Genomic DNA, 27,476 nt, shown 5'->3' on the forward strand with positions numbered 1-27,476 from the left:
CCTGAGTTCACGCCCAGGAGCCTCCCTCTTCTGGGGGCTTGGAGTGCCTAGAATGTCCCCATCTGCCACCACCTTATTCAGCAGCATCTGTGGGCCGCTCAGCGGGTTTATTTAGTCACAGGAGCTTCCGCTTTGCAGAGAGTGACCTGAACAAAGATGGCAGAGATTCATCTGCCAGACAGCTGAGGGACTCGGGAGTTTCTGACCTTAATGAGCAGGCTTGTGAAATTAAAAAGAATTTAGAGAAAAAAGAAAGAGGAAATTAAAGAGCATACCCCACTGTAAAAAAGAAAAGAAAAGGGGAGGAAGCTCCTTCCCTCACCCCTGCCTTTTATTTTTTTCCTAGCAGTAGGATCTCATTTTCTTCCTCAAATGGTCACCAAGAGGGATTTTGTTGGTTTTCCTTGGCCATATTAGATGAATGGTTGGTTGTTTTGTTTTAATTTGCCTCCATTTTTTAGGTCAGTAAGCAAATCAGATAAAAATGAACCACTTTCCTTCTCTGTGGCTGACATGCACTTCTTTTGCTAATACAGTGCCCGTGGAGGAGTCTCCAGCAGGGCGCTCTGCCCACGAGGCCTCTGCTCTTCTCTGTCCACTCCAGCTCTCTTCTCTTGGTGACTCACGGGCGCACAGATAGACAGCACTGGGTGCCTGCCTCTGTTGGGACTCTGGCACAGTAGATAAGTCAGGCCTTCAGTGTCTCCCCAGGCACCTTCATGCCGATGTCTCCTTATCAACTTGTGGCTGAGGCCATCTCAGACTTTGCTCTCCAGACCCCTGACACAGAGGCCCTTGTATTGTGTTAACACTGTTACTGGTGGGTTGGCTAGCGCTGGCTGTATACAGCCAGCCCTCCGAAGGGAAGCAAAAAACAACCCTCTCACACACAAAAGGGACCCTGACGCCTAGATATCAGTAGTGTGAAAGGTCTGATTGTCATTGTTTATTAGTAGCTATCAGCATGTCAGACAGGCCACTGGGTGCCTGAAGGCGTAGCAGTCTCCTGGCTCCAGTGCCTTGCCTCACCAAAAGGCGAAGGACAAATGAGCTGTCACAGAAGTAAAGGAAATCCCTACTGTCCCTAGCCGGATGCGGAGAGCCGTTAGTCAAGGACAACATTTTGGTTTGATAGGATAAGTACATTTGAGATCTTAATAATAACTTACCATATTTTTGAAAAACAGCTAGGCAGATATATGTTAAATGTCCTCACCACCAAAAATCAAGGTAAGTATATGAGGTAATGTGTGTTAATTAGTTCTGTTCAGCCATTCCACAATGTCTGTGTGTTACAAAGCATCATGCTGAACATAATGGGAGTCTTAAAAGAGTGCTCTGCAGGCCGGCAGCGCCGTTCCGGTCCAGGAGCTGATGAGGTGTTAGACAAAGTTGGTTGAGGATGTAGCTTGTGCAAGTCCTTGAGTTTGATCCTCAGAGCCAAAGAAGGGAGAAGAGACAGGCAGAGCCCAGCCCTGGTCTGTCAGCATCCACACTTGTCTTTTCTTTCTTCCAGTGCTGAGGGCTGAACCCAGAAGCTCACACATGCTAGGCAGGCATTCTGTCACTCAGCCGTACCTCCAGCCCAGCAGCTGCAGCTTCATAGGCATATATTAAAGTTTGAGAAGATCTGTTTAAAATGTGGTGACCATGCAATGCAGATGTCAGCTCAGCCCTCTGTGGCGGCTGCTGGCCACCACTTGGTCTGATCAGCTCCTACTTGTGATTTGCAAGTCCATCTGGGATATAACTGGCCACATTGCTCTCCTGTTGATGGCCCCACTCCCCTCTTACCCATCGCCTCTCCATCATCCCTTCCCACAACTTTCCAGCTTGACGTGCATCTAGCCCTGTTCTTGCGTTGTTCCAGAAAACCACGTGCTATTCAGTTGGGCCTCCACAGATAGGTGGTCCCCATCATGGTGCTGTGCTGTGCAGTTCCTGATGCCCGCTCTTCCATTCTTAGCTGGTACCTGGCTACCGACAGACGTCTGCACCCACCTGGGTACTGCCTGTTTACTGACGAAGGTCTTCCACATCCACATGGGTGCCAGTTGTTTACTAATGAGGGGCTATACCTACCTAGGTGCCAACTGTGTACTGGCTGAGGTCTGCACCCACCTGGGTGCCAACTGTTTACTGAGATCTACATCATCCTAAGTACCTACTGTTTACTAAGGCCTACATCCACCTAGGTGCCACTTGTGTACTGGCTGCCAGTTACTTACTAATGAGGGTGTATAGCCACCTAGGGTCCTGCAGCTCCGCACAGCCACCACTTGATGGGGTTTCTGGCCTTTGCCTTTTGCTAAGACCCCCAGCTCTCTGATCCTATTGCTACTGTTTAGGTACAAATGTGTCTTCCTTCCACAGTGATACTGTTTCAACCCAGCCACCCGCCCCACCGCATTCTTCCGGTTCCCTACCATACTCTCTAGTCTCACACTGTCGGAGAAGGGCTGTCATCTGAGAATCCTGTCAGCTTCCTACCACCCGGATCCTAAACAGCCCCTCTTGCCAAAGAGGAGCATTCCCGTCTTATTCTTTCTTGCCTTCTCCAACACCTCGCATCTAAAGCACAAGCCCCTGTGCATAGACTGCAGTTCAAATATTATGGGCCCATAGGCAGTTCTTGAGGCCAAGAAGGACTGTCTTTGCCTGGTCTCATTCTAGCCTCCTTTCCAGTCCCTATCAGTCAAGGAGAGGCTCCGTCTTGTTCAGTCCACCATCGCCTTAACTCTATTCAGAAAAGCTTCATCTTTGCCCCTCACTTTGTCCTGTAAATACATATTACATCCTGACCCAGTGTGCAAAATACCCAAGCTCTCACAGTGCAGTGCTCCAGATGTGCATGCCAGGCACGCTGCTTTGATTTTATGATATTTAAGTGAGTTGTGATTAGCAATCTGAAAACCAAGGCTGTAGCTGATTCTGCTAGATCCTCTGGGTTTCCCTGTCCATATATGAGTGACCCAGCATCCAAGGCTTTAAGACTATTTTTAGTGAACTTTTATTTGTTCAAAGGATTGTGTTCCTCCCCCATTTCTTAACATGAGAAGCATATTTGGAACATCACATCGTTTTTAGATGGTTACAGGAAGTTTTAGTCAGTTCATTAACAAATGTCTGTGATTTCCTATGCTTTGCAAGAAATGGCTTTAATAAGCTCTGTGTGCACATGGGGAATGCATGCATCGCTGCCAACCTTCACTGTAGGGCTGTAGAAAGTGAAGTCTCAAGGACGGCAGCTGAGGCTGGAGAGACAGCTCAGTGGTTCAGAGTGCTGGATGCTCTTCCAGAGGATCCAGGTTCAATTCCCAGCGCTCATATGTCTGTGTCTGCGACTCCATTTCCAGAGGCTCTGGTGCCTTCTTCTCGTCTTTCCAGGCACCCCATATACTCAGCATACAGACAGGAGCACATGCAGGCCAAACACCCATACATGCAAAAGGTAATCTTTTCATGGGCTGGAGAGATGGCTCAGTAGTTAAGAGCACTCACTGTGCTTGGTGTGGTAGCGCACACCTGTAATCCCAGCACTCAGGCAGAAGCAGGCGGATCTCTGTGAGTTCAAGGCCAGCCTGGTCTACAAAGCTAGTCCAGGACAACCAACATAGAGAAACCCTGTCTGAAAAAAACAAAAACAAAAATAAAAACAAAACAAAACAAAAGAACACTCACTGCTCTTCTAAAGGTCCTGAGTTCAATTCCTAACACCCACGTGGCAGCTCACAACTGATGCTGGTGTTGTACATGTAGAGAAAGTACCCATATACATGAATAAATGCATAAATAAATAAATCTTAAAAGTAACTTTTAAAATTAGTAAATAAAAATAAATGGGAGCTTTGAGCATGGTGGCACAGGATTAAAAGAGGAAAACAGGTGTGGTGGTGCATGGTTGTAATCTCAGCACCTGGGATGCAGAGGCAGGTGGATCTTTGTGAGTTTGAGGCCAACCTGGTCTACAAAATGAGTCCAGGACAGCCAAGATTACACAGAGAAATTCTACCTTGGAAAAACAAAAAAATAAAAATAAATGGGCGCTTCTGTGAGGAGTTGGTTTAACGTGTACACTAATGCTGGGACCTTAGTGTGTTGGAGCCCAGTCCTGCCATGAAGATTGACAGTTCCAGTAGGCCATGGACCTTCTGCTTGTCCCACTGCTGATGGCTGGAGACAGCCCCATCACATCACGAGGTACCACACAAATGCCCGGACAGTGAAGTCACTCGCTGAGCCTTCAGATGCCCCCGCTTGTTGCTTCACCCTTATTCAAAGCAGATAAACAAATCATCAGTGCGCTTCATAATACCAAGCTGCTCATATGAGACTTGGTGTGAGGTTTATAGCAAGGTGTTGGTGTGCATGTCTATACATCCCAGAACTCAGAAGGTACAGGCAGGAAGATCAGAAGTTGAGGCTCATCCTCTGCTACATCCCTCCTGGACTACATTTAAAAAAAAAAAAAAAAAAAAAGGAAAAGAGATGGCTCAGTGGTTAGCAGCACTTACTGTTTTTGTACAGGACTGAGGTTCAATTCCCAGAACGCTCTTCCAGGCAACAACACATTAAGTAAAAATAAATATAACCTTTTTTTTTTTTTTTTAATGTAACTTCATTCAGGACACTGTAGCCCTAGAGATCTCTTCCCTTGCCAGCCATGGGGGTTGGCGGTGTGTCGTATGGATCCCTCAAGCTCCTTTTCCAACGCTGTGCCTCATCCCCGACCCCTCTCTTCTTTCTTTTTCCCTTTTGTTTTTATTTTTTAGGAAACAGACACAGTTTCTCTGTGTACTCTCAGGGCTGTGGTGAAGCAGAGGACCATGGCAAAGCTGAGGGTGCCCACCCTGTGGTGGACGGGGCAGGGACAGCCAGTGCTGGGCTGCAGAGAAGGCTCGGCGGACAGAGTGTTTGCGAGGACTAGAGTGCAGAGCTCCAGAACCAGGGTGAACACCAGGTGGGCATGGCAGCCTAACCGTAATTCCAGCATGGACAAAGGGTCCTGGCACAAGCTGCTAGCTAGACCCTGTCTCAAAGAATAAACAGACAGTGACTTAGGGAGCCTCCATGAGTATGCGTGCACACGTGTGCTTACACACATACAAATGTGCACACATGCGTAATACACACACCTAAACACAAACAAGAGATAGCGCTGAGGTGTCAGTGAAGGTTGGGCCCGTTTCCAGTCCCAGGTTAGCTAACCTATTTTTTTTTTTAACATGTATTTACTTATTATTTATACAGGCCCCTTCTGCAGGCCAGAAGGGGACACCAGATCACATTATAGATGGTTGTGAGCCACCATGTGGTTGCTGGGAATTGAACTCATGACCTTTAGGAAGAACAGACAGTGCACTTAGCTTCTGAGCCGTCTCTCCAGCCCATAGATAACCTATTATTACCCCAGCAGGCTCAAGATACTACTTGTAAAAGGCCAGGGTGGCTCATTGCCCCACAGGTCAGCACCAAGCTGCTCTGATCCCCATACAACCTTCCTGTCTGCTCCTACTCAGTCCCTCTGAGTTTTAATGGTATTGACTCCAGGTACCCTGGAAAAGGTTTCTATCTCCAGCCTCTCCATTAAACATATTTTAAATTACTTTATTTATGGGCTGGAGAGATGCCTCAGAGGTTAAGAGCACTGTCTGCTCTTCCAGAGGTCCTGAGTTCAACTCCCAGCAACCACATGGTGGCTCACAACCATCTATAATGTGATCTGATGCCCTCTTCTGGCCTGCGGTGTATATGTAGGCAGAGCACTGTATCTGTAATAGTAAATAAACAAATCTTTAAAAAGAAAAAAGACTGCAGAGAAAATAAGGCTGGAGACAATTTTTTTTAATTACTTTATTTCTGTATGAGTGAGGTGCATGTGGAGGTCAGTGAACAACTTGCAGAAGTCAGATCTCTCCTTCCACCATGTGGGTCCTGGGAATTGAACTCAGGTCATCAGACTTGTCAGCAGGTGCCCTCACCCACTGAGCCATCCCTCCAGCCCTCTTTTTGGTCCCTTGAGATCGATAATGTCTCTCCTCCTCATGATGCTGATTGTAGCAGCACATGTGGCCCCGTCTCCACTCTTTGCTAGTCTCCCTATCTATCTCGTCATCCTCCTGCCTCCCTTCTCCAGATGGAAGCGCCTGGTCCATCTCATCCACTCTCTGGGCTGGATCTCACTCTCTGACCAGGCACTCTGAGCATCTCTGCTTAGTGCCCATCATTGACTGTTTCCCCTCAGTAACAGGTTCCTTGGAAAATGCTATTACCATCCATGTATTTTAGCCAGGTGTCTGGGCCTTCTCCTCAGCTGCGTGTATATGGACCTTCATTTTTTTTTCCTTCTATAGCATTTACAAGAAAGGGGGCGGGGAGGAAGGAATGCTTTTAGTGTCTTTCTCTCAAGGGCCTCTTTGGCCCCACACACCTTCTCTGTGGTTGCAGTAGGTAGGCTGGCTTTGTAGGCACCTATCACATCCCTTACCAGACTGAGTGCGAGTAGGTAAGCCATGATTGCTTCCTTGGAATTGACAAAAGCTGAGGGGGTGGGGGGTGGCAGGTGATGGCACTGTCCCTCTCTGGCTCCCACCAGGGCGTATTAGTAAACTAAAGCAGGCAGAGCCCCTCCGGCTCCCATCCCTAGCCACAGGGCATGGTCTCTCTAGAATGCTGTACATGTTCGTCTCTCCTCTGTTGCTGTGACAGAGCCCTGGTAGAAGCAGCTGAAGGCAAGGAGGATTCATTTGGGCTCACGGTTTAAGAAGGCATACCATCCATCATGGTAGGAACACATGTGACGGGATCGGTAGGCAGCTGGCCACGTGACACCCATAGTCCGGAAGTAGCCAAAGAGATGAATGCTGGTCTTGCTAGCTTCATCCTTTTTATTCACCTTGAATGCCGGACCATGGAAAGCTTCCCTCCTCAATTAAACCTACCTAGAAATGCCCCGACAGACGTGCCCCAATGGATCCAGGTGACACTAAACTGTCAACTCATAAAATTCATCATCACACTGTGTCAGGTTTCTGGTTGCTACAAGAGAGCTGGGAGAACAACTCATGGTTTCAGAGGGGTCATTCCGAGGTAGCTTGGGCAGAACATCTTGGTCACCAGAGTGTGTGAGAAAAGCTCCTTCACCTCATGGCAGACAGAAAAATAGAATGAACCACTTCCTGTAGCTAGGCCCCACCTCCCAAAACAGCATGGCTGGCAGGAGACACTGCATATACAAACCTCACAGATCTAACAACAAAACCATGGACGTTGCAGCCACAGATGCCCTGATTGCTAAGGGTGAGAGAAGAGGCCGTAAGCAGCCCTGGACCGTGGGCTTGTGGGTGGCACTCTGGGTGTTGCTCTTTGTGTCTCAGCAGCAGTCTCAGCCGTGCCTCCTCCTAGCTGCTTTCCACCGGGAGCAAAGGCCACGTCTTGAGAGTCCCTTCAGCTCCCAACACCAGCTGCTGCTGCTGGGAAAATGAGTTTCTTTTGTGGTGAGATAAGGATTCAAGAAATGGAGGAAAGCATATGGCTTGGGCTGTTCCCTCTCTGGGTTTGCTTTTTTTCATCTCATAGTAGGGGTGAAACAGGAACTACAGGGAGCACTCACTTCCCATGCCCGGATCCTGCATTCCACAGGCTGCATCAGCCCATCGCTCTAAACAGAGGGGAAGAACTCCCGTGCTGGCGCCTCCCCCTGCAGGGTCACGCCTTGGTAGACGGTCCTCTCTTCAGCTTCAGAAACAAGAGATGAAATGCTTGAATTTACTTTTTAGGGCTGGAGAGATGGCTTAGAAGTTAAAAAAAAACACTGGCTGTTCTTCCAAAGGTCCTGAGTTCAATTCCCAGCAGCCACATGGTGCCTCACAGCTGTCTATAACGAGATATAATGCCCTCTTCTGGTGTGCAGGTATACATGCAGGCAGAACACTGTATACATAATAAATAAATAAGTCCTTTTTTGTTGTTTTTGTTTTTCCGACACAGGGTTTCTCTGGATAGCCTTGGCTGCCCTGGCCTCACTTTGTAGATCAGGCTGGCTTTGAACTCACAGCGATCCACCTGCCTCTGCTTCCCAAGTGCTGGGATTAAAGGCGTGCACCCCCACCACACAGCTATAAATAAGTCTTTAAAAGAAAAAAGAAATAACTTTTTTAAAGGAATCAAACAAGGCACTAAAGGGGCTAGGGTCGTAGCTCACTAGTAGAGTGCTGGCCTACCATACACAGGGTTCTAAGTTCAGTCTCAAGCATCACCAAAGAAAACATTATTTCTCAACTAGGAGTGTCCAGTTCTGACCATCCTGCCACTCCCACCTACTCAGAATGTGACCCACTTTTTATTCAAAAAGGGGACCCCATAGAGAAAGAGGACCCCATCCTTAGGGAGGCTGAGTTCACTTGCTTACTTAGAAAATGCCGGCTGTCGTCAGAACTCCGCGTAGGCTCTTACCATTCTTCTTCAGTGTTTTAGAGGCCTTCCCTGCCTCACCTAGCTTCCGCATGGCACTTCAGAGTCCCACATCACCAACTCCTGTCACCACATCATGTGATTCCAGCTCTCCAGCCCTGCCAGCACGTTGGTCCCCCCTGAGGTAGACCACCCCCTTGGCACGGTCATTTGTTTGTTTGGTTGTTGGTTTGTTTTGTTTTGTGTTTTGAGACAGGGTTTCTCTGTGTAGCCTTGGCTGTCCTGGACTCACTTTGTAGACCAGGCTGGCCTCGAACTCACAGAGATCTGCCTGCCTCTGCCTCCCGAGTGCTGGGATTAAAGGCGTGCGCCACCACCACACGGCGGCACGGTCATTTCTTTAGACCACGTTCACAATCTCCTCCCTTGACTCACCTTCCTTGCCCACATGTGTCTCCTGAACCTCTCCACCGGAAGCTGCATTCAGGATGCATGGCCCTGGGCAAGGAGCATCTATTGACTTTTCCATTAATGAGCCATGGCTGACATCCTTGTCCATGGGGCTTAGGGGAGGGGCCAGCTCCATGGGTGCTTCCGCCCCTCCCTGATCCATAGTGTCATGAGTGCATCTCGACCCAATTCTTGTTCCTTGAACCCAATCTGCTTCATCTTTGTTACCTTGAACCACCAGTTCCCCTTGCCCAGCACACAGCCCTGGGATGAATGCCAAGCTGAGCCTCAGTTAATGTTTGTTGAATGACTGATTGGGTTTTTGTGGCCTCTGAGAGGTAAATGAAAGGCGGCCAAAGCCATGGGAACAATTATGCTTAAAAGACACACTTGTTAGTTCCAGGCCAAGACTTAGTCTCAGCTCTGACTCCAGCTAGGTTGCTCTCTCTGCCGCTCTCCTCTGCCCGCTCTGGAGCTGCAGCCAGAAGAGGAACCACAGTGGAAGTCCAGGGTTAATAGTCTCTCTATACATGTCCCACTTGCCCATGGCATGGCATGCTGATTCTTGTCAACAAAAGAGGAAGTGCCAGTGTGGCCTCTCTGGTGACTCTTCAGCATATCCTTTCCACATGTTGCTCCCCGGAAAGTGGCTGTGGAACATGTGTGGGCTTGGGCACAGGGTGGCGGGCTGCGGGACAGCTGCCAGGGGCCTCCCCTGGATCATTACAGTGGGTAAATGGTTAACCCAAGGGAGGATTCTTCTCGGTTCCTCCTGCTCTGCCAGATTTCACCTTTAATCACTGGCCCTTTGGTAAAGGTGTGAGGTCCCAGCAAGGTGGAGCACCACCACAGGGCACCCACCTTCCCTTCTGCCCAGCTTCTCCGATGGCAAGCGGCACGGGCTAGCAAACATGTCTGCCTTAGAGAAGGGGGCTTAGAGGCGGCCTTTTGATTGCCTCACACATGACATGTTTTGGATGGCCCATAGCAAGAGTAGCAGGTAGGTCTCCAGCTTTTGGTGTTTTGGTTTTTTGCAGCCTGTTCTTCCTGCACACACCCCGGCCCCAGGAACCTGCAGACCCCACTGCCTGGGACAACTTTAAATCTGCTGGTAGAATCCTACAGCAGTTTTCATAGCTATGCCCTTTCCCACCCCCCACCCCTCAACCCCCACCCCCCACATCTTGTTATTGTAGCTCAGGAGCTTACAGTTTGCCCCTCTGCATTTAATCAAGTTCGGGGAGACTCACCTTCCAGTCACTTCATTTATTCAGGATGATTTTCCATTCTGTACCCTCCCCTCCCCCATGCCCGCTGCATTGGCACATTCCCTGTGTCTGCTGGCCTTAAGATGACAGGGGAGTGAGAACCAACCCTCTGGGCCACACCTCCATGGCACTTGGACTGGTCCTTGGAAGACTTAGAGCTTCTTTGGTTTCATACTTTCTTCATCCCCAAGCCATCAAGAGCTGACTCCAAGGATACAGGGCTAGCTCTGAGCTTGTCTCCACAAGCCTTCCCAAAGCAGCCCAGCATACTGTCAGGCAGCTTTGGACAGCAGGCCTGGTGTCTAAATCCAAGTAGCTACCCAAAAGCCTGGGCCTACACACTCATTCCCACCCGGACCCCTCACCCCCCTGCAGCAGCCAGAAACAGAGGATCTCAGTCCGTGGAGCCTGGGGAGGAAGAAGGAAGGGATGGAAATTGCTAGCTTTGGCTAATGAAAACTCTAGATGTGATGGGCCTTGGAACAGACCCCAGAACTACCCTGTGAAGCCTTCAGCGGTCAAATGAGATCTGGTATCTACTCAGTTTGACCTCAGCTCCTGTTAGTCTTACAAGAGCCATTGTATGATCCTCTTTAAAGAACTATTTTATCTCCAATGCAGACACAGCCCTTGACGTAGCAGTAAAAAACAGCAGCCCCGAGAGACACATGGCTGTGAAGTGTTTGGGTATGTAACCTCCTGTCTTTGCCTACACAGAAGGCTTGGTCCCACTGCTCCTGGTGTCCCTCACATGGGTGTCTCCCCTCCCCCAGAGCTCAGACTTCAGGAAGCACTGGAGGTCAGCCAGCACAGGAGGTCTCTCTGGCAGGGCACTGGTTTGGGATACCGAGTGGTGACCATCTTTCCACCCAACAAGAGTTTCTTTGAGAGTGCCACTCCCTGCCCCCCACTCTGAAGATGGAAGTCAAATTTTTGGGACTCTGCTGTGCAGAGCAGAGAGGTCACTGGGCTCTAATGCATTTACCATTGACTGCCCCTCTTGTAGTGCGTCTATTAGTGAGTAATTTGATTTGTACCTATTCATTTGCAGTCCCTGCAGGAGCCTGGAGCTGGCCCCTAGTATAATTGGTGCTGTCTCTATTTTTACATCATTAGATTAGCCCCGACTCCTGGCCACTTGTTGTCTGCGCTTGTCTGTCCATTTATACAACCTAATGTAACACAAAATTCATTACTGATCACATTACTTTCAACTCTGAAGCCAGCCTTGTGATAAACATTTGGTTAACCCCTTCCTACCCATGGGAGGGCTGGCAGACCCAATGCACTTCTGCTCAGCAGGCAAATCGATATCTTAATACACCAAAGTGGAATTGCATTTCTAGATTTGTTATCCCTCCTGGAGGAGCAAATGGAAGGGCTCCTCCGAGCCAGCTGAATTGAATAATGAATAGGGCCCGGCACCAGCAGCCTGTCTGTGAGACCAGCACAAAGGCAGAGAGAGCCCCATCAGCCCAGCTTGGGCTGCAGTCAGGGAAGGGTGGCACCACCCACAGTTAAGTGAGACTCTGTTCCTCCGCCCCCCCCCCCCTTGCCATGGCGCAGGCACACAGGCTGTACAGCGCAGCTTGAGAGCAGGGGCCACCGAGGCCTCTTCCTCATGTATTTCTTTTGTCAGACTTAGCATAGGACTGCTGGGCAGGTAACTGGGTCAGTTTCCTTAAAACTTTATTCAGCCATGAAAATGCTACTAAACATGTGGTCCTAACGTAAATGCCACCAAAAACCCAAATTGACTCGCACGAAAAGACTGGGACTGAGAGGTTCCTAACCACGTGTAGGAACCCATCCTCCAGGCGAGTGCTGCCCAGTCCACAGATGCCACATGTGCCTGCACGTGGCTCTAGTTACTTACGAGCAGTTTGACTTTAAGCTGACCAGGAGTTTCAAAGCGATCTCAGCATAGCTTTGTTTTTAAATCTAGAAGATTCTGCATAGCCCTGACTGTTGTCATCCCTCCCCAACCCCCACTTGTCTCTGGCTTGCACCCACACCCACAACAAGTCATTAACTCACAGGAAAGTTTGTTTAAAAGGGGAAAAAATACCTCCACTTATTAAGAAAGGCTCATAAAGCCTGCACCGTAACAGTTAGAAATATCAGCGTGGAGTACATAGAATGGAACTCATTACCATGAAAGTCATAAATCCTCGGGTAAAAAGACGCCATAAACTGAAGATGCTCGGGTGGGAAGGGACGCTGGCGAGAAACAGCCATCCCAGGAGCCTTCTGTTTGGCTGTGGGGAGGTCCTGAGTGGGAGCCTGGGAAGGAAGATGCCTGAGGGCCTGGAAGTGAGCAGGAAGTCTTCCTCAGAGTCCACTGTTCCCTGCTGTTGTCCACTCTTAGATAAAGGCCCTAGGCTTTCCTTCCAGGGCTCAGACTCTTGCTGTTATCTGGTAGACTGAGGCCTCTTTCATGTCTGAGGGCAGGCAGAGCTGGGGACGGGGCACCCCCATGCCACGGTCCTGAGGTCACAGGAAGTGTGTGAAGTGCGTTACTCACCCTGCCCTGGGCTCTAGGGCCAGCACAGGGTGAGGAGGGTCTCTTGTCCCAGCCCTTCCAGAATCATCACTCTCAATCACTTCCTATCATGGCGGGGCTACAAAGAAGGGATCTCCTCAGCACACTACTCTAGGGCACCCCATATCTCCAAGTGGAAGAAGATAGGTAGGCATCGCTGAAGTAAGCCAACCAGTGTCTGCCTCCTCTGGACTGGGGCAGAGCCTCACAGGAGGAATGGTGGCAGTAACCTCCCCCAGGCCACCAGCCCCAGGGGAGACCTGCTTTGTCACGGGTCTGCAGTTTAGTCCTCTCAAGTGGGGTAGACAGCATGGGGGTGCGGCAGGAAGACATCCTATAGATCACATACCCAGCGCTGGTCCCCAGCCTGGACATTATAGACCAAACACAATGGCACATACCTGTGGTTAGAGCTCCTCAAGAGGCTGAGGTGGGAGGGTCCCTTAAGCCCAGGAGTTGGAGACCAGCCGATTTAACACAGTGAGAGCTGTGCCAAAGGAAGGAAAAGAGGGAGGGAATGAAGGAAGGAAACAGGAAAAGAAGGAAGAATAGGGACAAGCAGATTGGGGTGGGTGGGCGTCTGCCCTGTCAGCCTAGGGCAGGCCCTCCGCAGCAGAGAGGGTGAGTTCTCCTGGTGGAACAAGGAACTGGGATTTCTTAGCCCTCATGGAAAAGGGGTAAGCCACATCTTAGCAAGCTCTTCCGCTGCGTCGTAGCGGATTTAATTACGCTTGGACATTTGAATGAGAACCAGATGTGGCTCCAGCCCCCACCGGTCAACAGCATTCAAAGCGTAGCGTCTCTCCCGTGGCCCGCCGCCTCTGTGCTATCTCATAAGGCAGGAGGCCAGCTCGGGAAGTACCCTGCCTGGGGGCTTAGGATGGGCATTCCCCCTGTGTCCTCTTTGGGACTGTGTGGAATGGGACACACATGCCCAACTCATAAGACTCCTCCTAGCCCCTCCTTAGGAACTACACCAAGAAGTCATGCCATTCTCCATCCCCAAAGGTATGTCTGCCGTGCTCTTCGACTCTGGGTCAGCCGTAAATGGCGTCAGGACCAAGTGTACTTACTCTCCTCCCAGGGGCATGCATCTGCTCCAGTGCCTTCAGCCTGTTGGTGCCAGACCTTTAAGAGGTACTCTCTGACACATACTGCACTTCTTAGGGCCGCTGGCACCCTGTCTCCTGACAGCCTTACACACCCCCATGACATCACTAGAGCACACCTTCCCCTCATGGTTTGCAGATGCAAGTGACTTGCCCAGGCTGTTGAGCACTCTGCATCAGCCCTAGGGCCCAATGATGTCCCTCCCATAACCCTCTTTCTCCTCATGGCTCTTTGTAGGGGGCTCAGTCAGGCCTAACTGAAGCTTGGGTTTAGCCAGTCATCAAACACCTCAGTGGGGAAATGTAAGCCAGGTCGACATCACCTTTTTTGTGCCGTCACAGTCTCCTGTGACTGGATGTATTTAGCCTTGGTCAGGATTTAAAGTTACTTTACTGTGGTGGGTGCTGGGGGAGTCAGAGTGTGGAGCACCATGGCATGGGCTGCTGGTCTTTCTGTCTTACCCTTGGAAACTAAGACTCAGGGAGGTTCAGATGGCGTGGGTTTCCTGGGCGTGGGGTACTGCAAGCACCCATCCTGGATGGTTCAAGACTTTCCCAGCCTGTATGGGTAGACTCCAGACCCCAAACTGACCAGCGGTTCTCATGACCAGACAGATCCCACCCACCAACCTGATGCTGCTCTTCAGCACTTCAAAGGCTGTGCAGGAGATATGGGGGCCCTGCTATATAATCAGTGCTGCCTGGAATTCCAGTGCCCCCCCACCCAGACTCCCACCCCCGCACACGTGTACACACACACACACACACACACACACACACAGCTCCAGCAGCTGGAAACTGGGTAGCTATGGGATGGGGTCCTGCAGGCGCCCTTCCCCTTCCAAGCTTCTCTCCTTCCTCTTCACACCCCTGCTTTTCCAGTGTACCTACCTCCTGTCGCCCTGCACCCCTCTCACGCGGGCTCACCAGCGAGGGCTTCAGCTGTTCGGTTTGCCTCATGCCCCCATGCAGTGGTGTTGGTACCACACTAGCCTGCTGTTGAGAACCAGGTTCCCAGAGGCTCTTTGCCAGGTTTCTGGGTTGAGACTAAAGCAGAGCCCTGCTGGTCCATCTGTCTCCCTGAGCATCGCTCCCTCCTCGTTCTGCCTGCCACTCTTGAGGTCTAAAGACCATGAACATGCAGGGGCATCTGAGTTCTCCTAGGCCTCCCGTCTCTCCTCAGTGGTAGCTGAGGCTCTTAGTCACCAGGTATGGCCCCGTGGCCATGGCCCCCTGAGCTGAAAACACCTAAGACCCACCTTCGCCACTGGCAGCTGGTGCCAGGGGGACAGGTCAGGCTGTGGCATGTTAGCCTCGTCCCCTCATGCTGTTCTATGCCTCTGTGTGTATCTAGTCACAGAAGCTGAGCAAAGAGAAAGGCAAGTGTGTTCATGGGAGTCTTGAGGGCTAACCTGGCCAGGAAGGAGGCTTCTGTTGCCTCAGGCAGCTGCACTCAGAAAGCACTCAGGGCACCAGGGCACGTGTGTAGTAAGACACCAGAAGACTGGCGTCAGCCAGCCAGGAATCTGGGTTCAGCCATAGGTGTTAAGCCTCAGAGATAAGAGCAGGCCAGAGCTAGCCCTGCTTTTCGTCTCCAAACCAGGAGTCCTGTGATCTGAATAGGTGGAGCCTTTTCAGCCTTAGCCTTGCAAGCTTCTAGAAGGCGAGCCTGGCGAGGTCCCAAAGACCCTGCTGCATGAGGAAGGTGTCTCCTGTCTCAGGCTCCACTAACCTCAGCCCCAAGCCTTTCCAGACCTCAGGATAGGAAGCCCTTTGAAGAGGGGCGTCTTTGTAAGCTTAGAAGCCTGAGGGGAAGGCAGGCTGGAGAGGGCACAGAGGGAAGATCTGGAGGAGCCAGGCAGCCAGCCTCAGAGCTGGAAGGTGTGCTGAGTGACCGCTGGACAGCTAACCTTCCAAGAGAGGGCCCTGGGGGCTGAGGCCGGCTCCAGCCCAAAGTGTGGTCTCTGATGGTGCTGTCACAGCCTCGGCCAACACCATCATGTCCCCACCGCACAAGCCTCCCCCTCCTCAGCCACACTCTGAGGGAACAGGCCCTGAGCTGGATAAGACAAGCAAGCAACCCCTCACCTTGTCTGCCAGATCCAGCCGCCTCCTAGATGACATCAGGGCCAGTTGCCCTGGTCTCAACCCCAGGAAACATTCAGGCCTCCTGTCTACCCATGTAGCTGTCTGTCTGTCTGTCTGTCTGTATTTGTCTGTGTCTCTCTCTGTCTCCCTCTCCTTCTCCCCCCATCCCTTTCTATACTGTTTAGCCTAGCTAGTTCAAGCCCCTGTGTGCAAGCTTCTTGCTAACAAGATGGCTTGCTTGGGACAGACCCCATCTGAACCAATTGGATTGGCTAACTTGTAACTGTGCTGCGGTCATCTGGTCTCCTCACTGTTTATCCCTTCAAGGGAAAATGCTGGTCACTTCGACTTCTTAATGAGAGGACCCACCCTCCATCCCCCCTACCCAACACACCCAAGAACCATCAAGCACAAAAGAACTGAAAGCTAAGTTTTGTTTTTGACAAATCTCTATACCTGGCACTGGGCAAGACAGGGCATTTGGCTGCCCTCCCTCTATCCCTTCACTGCCTGAGCTCCCACCAAACTCACCTCAAGCAGGGGGTCTTAACCACAGCCCCCACTGATGTAGGAGAACTCGGAGGTAGATGCAGGAGGGAAGAAAAATCAATGCATGTCAACAGGGTTGGGAGTGTATTCTCCACCTTGGGAGAGGGTGTTTGGAAAGAGGAAAGGAAGTGAGAAGCTGTAAACATGCATCTGCAGTCTTCCTCCCTGGGCCATTTCTTGATTAAAAAGAAAGAATCTTGCCCAGGCTCCAGTGGAGGCAGAGCTAGTGGGGGCCTGGGTGGCAGGGCCACCTGCTGGGTTGGGGTGGGGGTGGGGCCACAGAGGGCCCCTGAAGTCCTGGGGATAGTCACAGTGACTAATTCAATTGCAACAATAATAGTAACTCACATTTGCTGACTGGAGGCTTTAAGCACTTTGCGATGTGCTCTCCATGCATTATTTAATTTCATTCCTACAGCCAGGCTGGGAAACAGACACTGCTGTCCTCTGCTCAGGAACCCTAGGCACCTGCCCAGAGTTGCCCAGGAAGCAAGTGGGCAGCCTGTGCTCTCAATGGCTTCCTCAGATGCTTACCCCCATCCCAGGTAGACCAGCGTGCCCACCTGCCTTCCTTCTGCGCCAGACAGTTAGGGACGGCTTACCTTCTTCACCACAGGAAGTGGCCAGAGCCTCAGCAGGGCAGACTCCTCCTCCCGCCAGGCCTAATCCCACTCCTACTGTGCAGCCTGGGTGGTTGGTTTAGGAATAGGGTATGTTGCTACAGCCAGGACCTAATAAAAGCGCTCTGCTAATCCCTTTAATGAGCAGCATCTTGGCACTCGTGGTGCACACAGCAAGGCTGGCTGGGGCAGGCAGCAGACGCTGCTCCTTTTGTGGTGGCGGACGGAAGTCCCAGGGCTGCCCCAAGGCTGAGCCTGGGCCCCAGGTACCCTCTTCCAAACACTCACAGCACTGCCTTTGAGGTTCCTGGGGGTTCCCTCTGATCCTTGAGTCTTGGGGTCCCTGCAATGCTGTACTGTAGCCCAAGAGCCCTCCAAGGGTCTCGGACTAGACAGACCTGAGGAATACCTAGCCTAAAACCGAGTTCACCTTGGCCTTCTACAACAGGCTCCCTCCAACTAAGGCTTCCAAGTCTCACTAAGGCCTGGTGCCCTCCATGTCTCCCTTCTTCCCCAGACCTCATGGTGCTGTGGCTGATCCGTGAGAAGTCATCACATCACCCCCAACACCCTTTCACTCATGGTCTCCCACCCAGAGCCCCCAGGGGCCAGGCACAGACAAACTCCCAGTGGGGCCAAGGGGCTGCAGTGAGGAACACTGGCAGCTGTGCCTGTCTCCTCTCAGAGACTAACTATGGCTCCTCTCTGTGTGTCCCTCTGCAGATGCTCCCAGGTAACCAGAGGCCAGCCACCTCTTTGCCCCTCAGATGCCTTACAAGTTTGACAGGCACAGTGTGGACTAGGGCGGGAAGGGGGTGAACTGCCAGCAAGAACTCCTCTGCTTTAGATTTATTTATTTCATGAAAGCAGAGACTTCTCCCCTCTCATTGACACCCCTGCTGTCCTTTCTTGTCCCCTGTGTCCTGCCCTTCCCAGCCTGTGCCATTGGGGACCAGCTATGGTGACAAGCCTGTTTTCTAGTGAGACCAGTAGAGAGTGGGGGGGACATAGGCCACAATGGGCACTGGGGTCCAGCATCCTGTGGCCCCGCCCCAGTTCCAGTTCTCTCTCTGGCGTGAACTCAGGACCTGTGGCTTCCTCTTTGTCCTTGGTGTTGGCTGTCACTCCTACCTTCCATGTTACCAGGTCCCTAAAGAATACAAGGGCACAGTCTAAGTCCAGGCACTTGGTATGCTTTACCATGTTGGAGTGGGGGGGGGGGGAGATGCAGGGTGCGGGGGTGGGGGGGGAAACAAGCTTTCTTTAAAGCCAGCTACCTCATGGGCCAGACTCCATGCTGCCAGGAGAGCCTCCCTAGGTCCCTGGCCCTGATTGGTTTATGCTAGGCTTCATCTGGAGTCTACTTACAGTGCAGGAAAGCTGCTGAGAGTTTAAGAGTGTGGGACTCAGGGTGGGGGTGGGGTCGCCGAACCCAAGGTGGGCCACTACATCAAAATGTCCAGGGTTCCCTCCAGAAAACTCTTCAGCCTGCCCCCTCCCTCTCCCAGCCACCTGCCTGCATGGGGCCCCATTTGGCACTGCATGGGCTATAGGTCCCTGTGTGTCCCCTTTTAGAGGCTGTTGTGTTTTGCTCACTGTGTGACCACCCCCCTCTTCCTCCACCCTCATACCGAAAGATTCACAACACTTCTACCTCTGGGCCCGCCCCTCCATGACTGGTCAGTGTCCCGCCGCCGCCTCCCGTGCATGTCAGTGTCCTGGACAGCAGAGTTTCGCTGCAAGACCGCCCTCTTCCCGTGCGCCACCCCTGCACCTCCCTCCACCCTCTCCTCCTGCTTGTGGAGATCAGTGTGCCTCTGGATCATTGTCCATATCTCTCAAAGAAAAAAGAGAAAAAGATTCCTCAATGCTTTTCTTTTCAAAAGGGAAAAAAAAAGGAAAAAAAAAACAATGCCAACAGCCCAGCGTCCGTGAACAACCCAACAGTAACAAAGCATGCGTTCGGGATGGAGGAAGGTAAGGCCACATGTTTCCACTCGACGCTTGCTCCTAGGGCTGGGGGAGGGTGTGACTCGAAGTGGGGACACAGTGTGCACCCATCCACCCCTCCACGGTCATGTCACACACAACCTCACTCTTACGTCTTTAGAGGAACAGAGAGAGACCAGATCTGATAGAACACACATAAGAACAAACCCCCAAAACCATCCCAGGTCCAGCCAAGCCCCTGGTTCTGTCACTGATTAGTTCATGCTGGAGAAAGGCCCCACTCTCCCTACCACATCCACCCATTCGTTCCACAAGTGCTTTTTTTTTTTTTAGCACAAGCTACTTTTAAGGCCTGAGGATTGTGACTGGGGAAGGAGAGATGAGGCACCCACTCCCTACCAGGGCCGTTCCTCCTGTGGGGTAATGCACTTAGAAGCAGGAGTTGCAATGTGGAATTCCATAGGCCTCCACGGTAAACGTCGGGATTCCCAGAAGAGTGGACACCAATGGGAAGATGAACAAGCATTTTGGGGCCCTGAGGCTAAAGCTGTCCATACAGGCTCCTCATTCGAACAGGAAGCACCAGTGAGAACAGACAGGGCAGCAGGCTGTGAACAGCCATGGGGTCGTGCCAAGGAGTTTATGCTAGGGACCCTAAGGAGCGAGTGGCCGTCTTCAGAGGAAAACAAGATGAGGCTTGTGTTGGATAGTGTCCTGGCTTTGAGTGGATAAATATGGAGATCTTGGGACCCAGTGGCCAGTTCAGACTAACCAGGGCAAGGTTGGAAGGAGACCGTCAGCAAAATCTTAGGGACCCTGGGATGTGGGGGGACGTGCCAGGCCTAAGCAACAAAGAGAGAGCAGGGGCCAGGTAGCTCAGCCATTCCTGGCCTCCAAGAGAGCAAATCCATCTTATAAGCCCTTGGTAACTGTCTCTGCACTGTCACTTGGTCAATGGGATGTGTCCACTCAGACTCATGTGGTGTGGTCGTCGAGATGGCTGGGTGTGTTGCTGGGGCCTACGCCGAAGGCAGGTGGGGTGCCAAGCTTGGGCCTGGGCTGTGGATCCCTCAGCTTCTTTGGCAGTGTGGAGATGTTGCATTTTGTATCAAGACTGTCGGGACTCTGCCCATGCTCTGCAAAGCAGCTACTCTTCTGGTACTGATGGCCTCTCTCTCCTGCTCCTTCATCTGGGGCTTCCTTGGGTCTGCACCCATCCCCTCTGTATCCTGAGGAGGCCCCTGCTTTTCTTGCTACTGCCTGCTCCTCTCCCGCCCCGTCTGGCCCTGCTGTCAGCGCCCCCTAGTGCTAGGATGGCTGTGCAGGAGGGCATGGGCCTCTGAAAGCCATTAGGGTCCTTGAGTGTCTCCTGGAGTCGGCCGCTTGCACACTAACTCCCAGGGCCCAACCCTTTGCTCTCTAGCCCTTCCCTCTAGTGGCACAATGTCCCCAGTGTCCCCAGATGAAGGTGAACCTGAAAACCTAGCTGGAGGAAAAGATCCGAGCAGCCCTCTTCCCATAGAGTTCTCCTATGGCTTTTCCAAGAAAGGCAGCGTCTCCTGGGGACGCGGCACCATAGCCCGTGCCCCAGTCTCTGTCCACAGTCCCCTCCTTCCACAGCTCACAGCGCTCCCGACCTGCTGGGATCTATACATCCTGGTGTGTCATCTAGCCTGGGCTCGGGCGCAGACATGACTGGCATAGTTACCACTTCCCTGCCCCATGCAGTGGCTGCTGCTGCTGCTGCTGCTGCTGCTCGGCAGCCCAGCTTGTGCTGTAGTGTGGCCTTCAGAGTGAGGGAGTGCCTGGCTGGTGATGGCCAACCCAGTGGAGGCCATGACCCCTCACTCCCTAACCAAAGCCAGCTGTGCTGCATGCTATGGCGGCAGGGGCCTGGGGCGGGTGCAGGCTGGATACTGAGCTCTGTAGCCAGGACCAGATGAAGTATTGTTGGCTACGCCTTGATGTTTCCAGTAACTGCTTTGAGGGCCTGCACTCCTGAGGTAGACAAGCAAAGGTCTCTAACCACAGGCAGGCAGACTGCAGAGGAAGAAGCTAAGTTGTCACATCTGAGCTTGGAGAAGACTCCAGAAACTGTCCATGCACGTGCTGGCCCACATCTCAGAAGCCAGAAGCAAAGAGGGGACAGGAACTGACCACCCTTAGAAAAACCAATAAATGAATCCAACAAGCAGGGAATCGTATGCCCAGCCCTTCGCCTGCCCAGTTACTGTCTTGGATGAGGCACTTATGGTTACCTAGCGAAATAAGATAGGTCTGTCTGCCATATCCAGAATATCCCAGTGGGACCAGGGCAGCGAGGCTTGCCACTGTACAGATCAACTTAGCATGTCCATTCTGTGGGCCTCCAGGAGACTTGGTGGGGTCTAAGAGGACATATTCAGGCAAGTAGGGGACTCCTTCATTGGTACAGGCTCTCCCAAGCAAAGGACCCACTATACAGGAAAGGCATACACTTTGTAGAAGGTACAAGCTCAAGCCTGGCTAGCAGGCAGATTGTGTGGGTGAGAATAAAGGGACACTGGAGGCTAAGCTGGGACCGGGCTCCAGGGACAGGTCAGCCAGCAGAAGAGCGACAGGGACAGATGAGCCATGCAGCCCGCGTCTCTTCTCTGGTCCTGGCTTCCGCCCACCTGCGGATCCTGAGTAGTGCGCACTAAGGCATCGCAGGAGAATGCTAGCTGAGCACAAGTGTGTGTGCGCGGGTGCCAGCCTGCACGCTGTCAGCAGCAGTGCCACCCACACGGGCCTCCTACTTCCGCCCTGAAGTGAAACACCCAAGTCAGAAACTGGAGTCTGCTAGCCAAGGGGACTTCTCCTCCCCTGACCAAAAGCCCCCTGGTGACCTGAGCTGCCACTTGGCCCATGTGGAGAGCAGGTGGGGAGAAGCCTCTCCAGATGACCCTGACCAAGCCTGCCCTCTCCTCTGTTTTGCAGAACTTCAGCGAGAGGGAAGCATCGAGACTCTGAGTAACAGCTCAGGCTCCACCAGCGGCAGCATCCCAAGGAACTTGGATGGCTACCGATCTCCGCTCCCTACCAACGAGAGCCAGCCGCTCAGCCTCTTCCCCACTGGCTTCCCATAGATACCACCAGCCTCCTGCTTCTGGCTGGCTGGCCCTCTCCCCCTCTAGAGAGGCTGGGAGAAGCGCCCCCCAGCACGCCTCTGGTCCTACACTGCTCCTCTTTCATCAACTCCACCTTCCCTAAGCTTAGTGACAACAGCTGCTCAGCTCATCCTGACTGGACGAGAAGAGACTTCCAGAACACCTCAGCACCCCGTGCCCTCTGCCACTCCTGTCAGGAGGGGCTGTGGCCAAAAGAGACTGCAGAAACTCAGTCCCCTCTCACTTTGCACATGATGTCCCGCATTGGATCCGCTTTCGTATTTTCTAACTGTACCCACAGGGGGACTGGAACAGTGGCCAGATGGCCAGATCTTAGGGCCTTGGGTGGCAAGAAGTTGAGTGGTCCAGCCAGGCCTTTTGGTGGCCATCAGCCCTAGCCCACTTGAGGCTGTGATACACGCTGTCCACAGGTGTTCCTGCTCAGTTCCTTCCAAGATAGGAGTGAACTGAGGCCCAGAGAGATAGGGAAGGAGGAAGGAAAGAGGCCTCCCCGTTGCCCTTTGCTTCCCTGTTGGCTCATGGGGAGAATTTGTCCGTCTTATCTTTAAGCCCTTGTACCCTGGTCCTGTACTGTTCAGTGAAGGAACCCGCGGTTACTGAGGCCATGTCAAAAAGTGCACGTCTTGTCCAATAAATCACGCTGCAATTGGTGTCCGTCCCTGAGTTACTGGGGTCATGGTTCTGTCCAAACTCTGAGCAAAGTCCTGTGGGTCTGACCATGAGCAGTGCTCCCAGCACCCACACCTGCGCTATGTACAAGTGACGGGGGAGCCCACGCGGGGAAGACACGGGGAGAAAAACCTTCCCACTAGAATTTAGGTGGGGCCTCACTGAAGTCTCATCTCTGAGATTTCTTGCCTGTTACCAAAGCCTCTGACTTCTGGAGGTGCCAAGTTTGGACCTCCCTACCAGTCCAGCCCCGCTGTGTGGTGGGTTGCTCTAGGAAGAGGGTTTGCCCTTGCCTGTGACCTTGTCTTAGGGCACTTGGGAACTACCTCTCTTTCAAGCACAAAAGATGGAGAGTCTGTCAACTAAAGCTGGATATCTTTTTTTTTTCTCCCCAAGATGATTTCTCTGTGTAGTCCTAGCTGTCCTGGACTCGCTTTGTAGACCAGGCTGGCCTCGAGCTCACAGAGATCCGCCTGTCTCTGCTTCCCCGACCCCTGTTGGGATTACAGGCATGTGCCACTGTGCCCGGCTTTAAAGTTGGGTGTCTCGTGAAAGCTGGAAAATCTTTAATAGCAAGTTCTTGAGTTTTGTTGTTTTATTTCTGAGATCTGGTTTCAGGTAGCTCAGCTGACCTCTAACTCACTAGCCAAGGATAACCCTGACCTCCTGATGTTCCTGCCTTCACTTCTCAAGTGCTGGGATTGCAGCACTTTTTTTTTTTCCCGAGACAGGGTTTCTCTGTGTAGTCCTGGCTGTCCTGGACTCGCTTTGTAGACCAGGCTGGCCTCGAACTCCTCCTGCCTCTGCCTCCCGAGTGCTGGGATTAAAGGCGTGGGCCACCATGCCCCCCAGCTTGCAGGACTTTTTTATTCCCTCCCTCCTCCTGTTGTGGACCTGAGTGGTGACAGGGAGACAGCTGACATCCGGCCTCTCTTTCTTCACCTGTACCTCCAGAGACCCCCAGAGAAGGCCTTAGAGGACTGAAGGAAACCCACTGAGCCAGGTGTGCTTTAAGGTGGAGCTTTTACTGGAAGGATTGAGTTCACAGATAAGCAGCCTTCCCACCCAGCCCTCTGGTCAGAGCTGGGGCAGCTCCTGGCCCCTGCCCTCTCCATACCCCCCCCCATCAGCCCCCAGTCCCTGAAGAGAAATCGAATATTCAGATGCCTTCCCCAGATCAGTTGACCGTATGGGAGAAACCCCTAAATCTCACTGTCCCTCTTGTCTGGCCTCCTGGGGGCTGAGAAACCCCCCTATCAGAAGGAAGCTTTGGGGGGAACACAAGGCCTGGGAGTCAGTCAGCAGAGCAACTCTTTCCCATTTGGGCAGCTTCGACATCCATGTGCCTGGCCCAGCCCCCATCCCCAGCTGGAGCAGCATTTTAGGCAACAGAGGATGGAAGGAGGGTGCCACGGGCTGCTTTGTGCACACAGCTGGTGGATTGGCATACCCCCTCGGCACCTACCCTTGGGCACATGGGCGTGACAAAGACCTTGCTGCCACGAAGGGGACCTACCAACCCCTGGCCCAGCCTTTCCTTTACAGTGGGGAGAAAACAGATGTGGCCTCCCTCCAGCCAGGGAAAGTAGTGGGTGTGATGGCTGGACTTGCTGGCTGAGCTTGCAGGACAATCTGGTTATTCATCTGCTCGGAGTCAGGGCAACTCTAAGTAAGTGGGGGAAGGGTGAGGACCAGAGTGCTCAGATAAGCCAGGGGCCCCAGAGCGGCTGCCATTGGAGTTCAGGTTATCTGAAAGGCCCTGGGCCCGGCTTCCAGCTAATTGGAAAGGTTAGGGACCCAGCCATGGCCTGTAATCAGCTGGAGGTGAGAGCTGGACAGGGAACCTTACTGCCACTAGCCCTGGAGTGGCCAGCCTCTTCTCTACAGATAACATCCAAAACAACCTCCGCCTGCCTCCCCACACGGCAGCTCCCCCACCCCCACCCCCCACCTCCCAGACCTCATGATAGCATCACTCTGAAGGTCATCAGAACATGAATCTAATTGTGACTGGGCCAGGTGACCTTGAGGAAGGCAAGTGGCCTCCTGATTCTCACAGCACTTTCTAGTCATTGGCCTCCCTTTCCTTCTGATGGAAGAAAACACCTTCACCATCCACAGAGAGGCTGCTGGGAACCGAAATGGCAGCTCAGATGCATGGTGATGTGTGGGAGTGATTCAGTGCCCGGTGTGGTCCAAGGGTAGAATCACACACAAGCACAGACATCAGGGCCAGCTCTGCCAGGGGCGTACAGAAGCCAGGCCAGACAGCCACAGGGCTGTAACTGGGGACAATTTCTCAATATTCATCTTTTAATTTTTACAAGGCAGAGACTAAACCCAAAGATAAATTTAACACACATTCCAGCCTCCTTTTGCTGATGACAAGCCTGAGCCCCAAGAAGGGCAGGGCCTTTCCCAAGGTCATAGAGTCAGCTGACCCCCTTTCTGCACCTTGCTGCTCTTTGTGCTCTGGCCAGCTCCTGTCAGCCACCTGAATCCCAGCTGACCTCTCTGACCAGGGCCCCTCAGACAATCCCAGACTCGGTTCACTCACTCCTAGGTCTTATCCCTTTTCAGCCAGATTGGGCTGACTTTGAAGCTGCTCCCTGGTCCTTAAGGCCAGAGCCCAGTGGAGGCCCTAGAATGCCAATGTGGCTTTTGCTTTCTGAGCAGGACAGCAATACGACCACTACTTTTCCAAGGAGTGAATTTGGGATTTCATTCTCGCTTTTTCACCTGGAGCCATGTGACCTTAGGCAAATGACGTGCTACAGGTGAGTCTCATCTCTCAGGAGAGGGGACTGTGAAGAGCCCTGCAGGGGCAGCATGGCTGAGGAAAAGAGGACGCTGCGCTCCGAAAGGCAAAAGCGTGTTCAGAGGCTACAGTCTAGGTAGTTTATCGGTGGGCGTGGGACTGTGCTGGTCCCCAGGTGCTCCAGAGAACCAGCCTGCCTGTACCCACGGGGCCAGCCTCGCCCCACTGTTAATGGTGGATCGGTCCTGGGGCCCCTTCTCTCCCCGAGATCCCAAACACTCAGTCATGTCCAGGCTCAAGTTCAAGACTCACACTTCCCTTTTGCCCACCCTCGAGAGCGGTAGCTGCATCTCGTGGAACCAAGGCTCTCAGGGTAGCGAGTATTTAGAGGTTTTGAGGCGTTATAGGAGTCCTAAAACTCTGGGGAACGTCTCCCAAAATCGACAGGGACACGTCCTAGGTTCCCAACCAACCAGTCTCTCAAAATGCAGAGAAATGTCCGCCCACCCACCCCTGGAGCAAGTGTGTCCTGGGCAGCGACAGATTAGCTGGGCTTCGCCTTCGCATCAACCTGGGACACAGGCACTGGGCCACACAGGAGGTAACTATTCAATGCTTCCCAGAGCCTGACGAGGAAGTGGCCCTGCGGCTGGTCCTGGCACCAGACTAGAGCCACACCAGGACCAGGAAGAGGGTCGGGTAGCCCATTTTTCCCACGTCGTCTGCCGCACCCCAAGCCTGTTGGCCAGACCCTGCGCTGGATAATTGGGACGAGAGGCGACCGGCGAGCTGCGGCTCCAGGGAGACTGCGCGCCTGTCAGCCGCAATTTGTTTAAGTGGACGGGACAGGCCGGGCCGCCGCGGGCTGGGGTCAACGAGGCCGCGGCCCCCAGCCTGGCCAGACCCGGGACCGCGGGGGAGCCCAGCCCTACTGCTTAACCGAGCTAGCTGGCGCCAAGGCTCCGGGAGGCGCGGGTCCGATGGAGAAGCCGTGGATGGGAATGCGCCTAGTGCCTCCCCCGACCATTTTCCTTAAGTATAGGACCACACATGTCATCCTAGCTTTCCCCAGACACATTCGTAAGTCAAAGCGTGCCTAGCGCCAGTTATTGGCGCTCACGTGCCCCTCACCCAACTCTGCCTCAGGACCACACGTCCTCCAGCATTCACGCATCCATTCCAGGCAGGCTCCGACATACAACTCCGGGGTCATGCATGCAGACACCCACAGGAACCTATGCGATTTTAAGGATCAACTCAGGAGAGAGGTCTTAGTCTTGTCTCTTGGCCCCGCTCAGTGTAACCCAGCAGCCTTGCCAGGCTTGGGACTGCATGCCCATCCGGTCCAGACTACCGATGCTGGATTTGGTTGTTGCGGGAAGCTAAGAGTACGGACTACGTGAAAAGGGGCCTGGGACCACGAAGCCAGCGCCCGCCCGACGCCCCCGCCCAGAACTGTCTGGGAGAGGGAGGGGCGGCTGAGCGCGCGTCCCCCGCCCGTCTGCGGGTCCCGGCCGATGCGAAGTGACAGGGGCCGGAGCTTTGTTGTAGAGCCTCGGCCGCCTGGCGCCAGGCGCCCTCGCCCGTGCCCTCCCCCTCCAGCCCCGGGCGGCCAGCGAGGCGCCCCCCGGGGCCTCTTAAAGAGACACGCACATTCTGCTCGGGGGAGTTCCCCAGGGGCGCCTGTCCCTGGGAAGGGGAGGAGGGGGTAGACCCAGGTGGGGGTAGGGCGGAGCAGGAGCTGTGAGCCGCAAGGCGCCGCCGGAGAGGCTGCTTGGGTCGCCCCAGCGCCAGTTTTCGATGATCCAAGGATATTCTCAGCAGAAGTTTGATTGGAGATGAGTCGATAAAGGAACTTAAGAGTGGCCAAGGCAGGTCCTCCGGGTACCTGCGGGGTGGTGGGCTGGAGTGG

At 53.0% G+C, this 27,476-nt stretch overlaps 1 protein-coding gene across 7 annotated transcripts in view; it reads left to right on the top strand.

Moving 5' to 3' along the window:
• BCAS3 (BCAS3 microtubule associated cell migration factor) overlaps positions 1–22,787 on the top strand; it is a 469,548-nt gene extending 446,761 nt beyond the window's left edge. For 2 of the 7 annotated variants that reach the window (XM_084803266.1, XM_084803268.1), the window contains 3 exons: positions 10,752–10,817; positions 18,925–19,015; positions 21,947–22,787. In XM_084803266.1, the coding sequence (XP_084659392.1) occupies positions 10,752–10,817; positions 18,925–19,015; positions 21,947–21,983 (194 nt within the window). In that variant the 3' untranslated portion in view covers positions 21,984–22,787. The remainder of the gene's footprint in view (positions 1–10,751; positions 10,818–18,924; positions 19,016–21,946) is intronic. The other 5 variants (XM_084803265.1, XM_084803267.1, XM_084803269.1 and 2 more) reach the window with 3 other exon arrangements.
• The last annotated feature ends 4,689 nt before the right edge of the window (positions 22,788–27,476 follow it).

The sequence above is a fragment of the Acomys minous genome, assembly GCF_964271855.1.
Source record: "Acomys minous genome assembly, chromosome: 12".
Classification (NCBI taxonomy): domain Eukaryota; kingdom Metazoa; phylum Chordata; class Mammalia; order Rodentia; family Muridae; genus Acomys; species Acomys minous.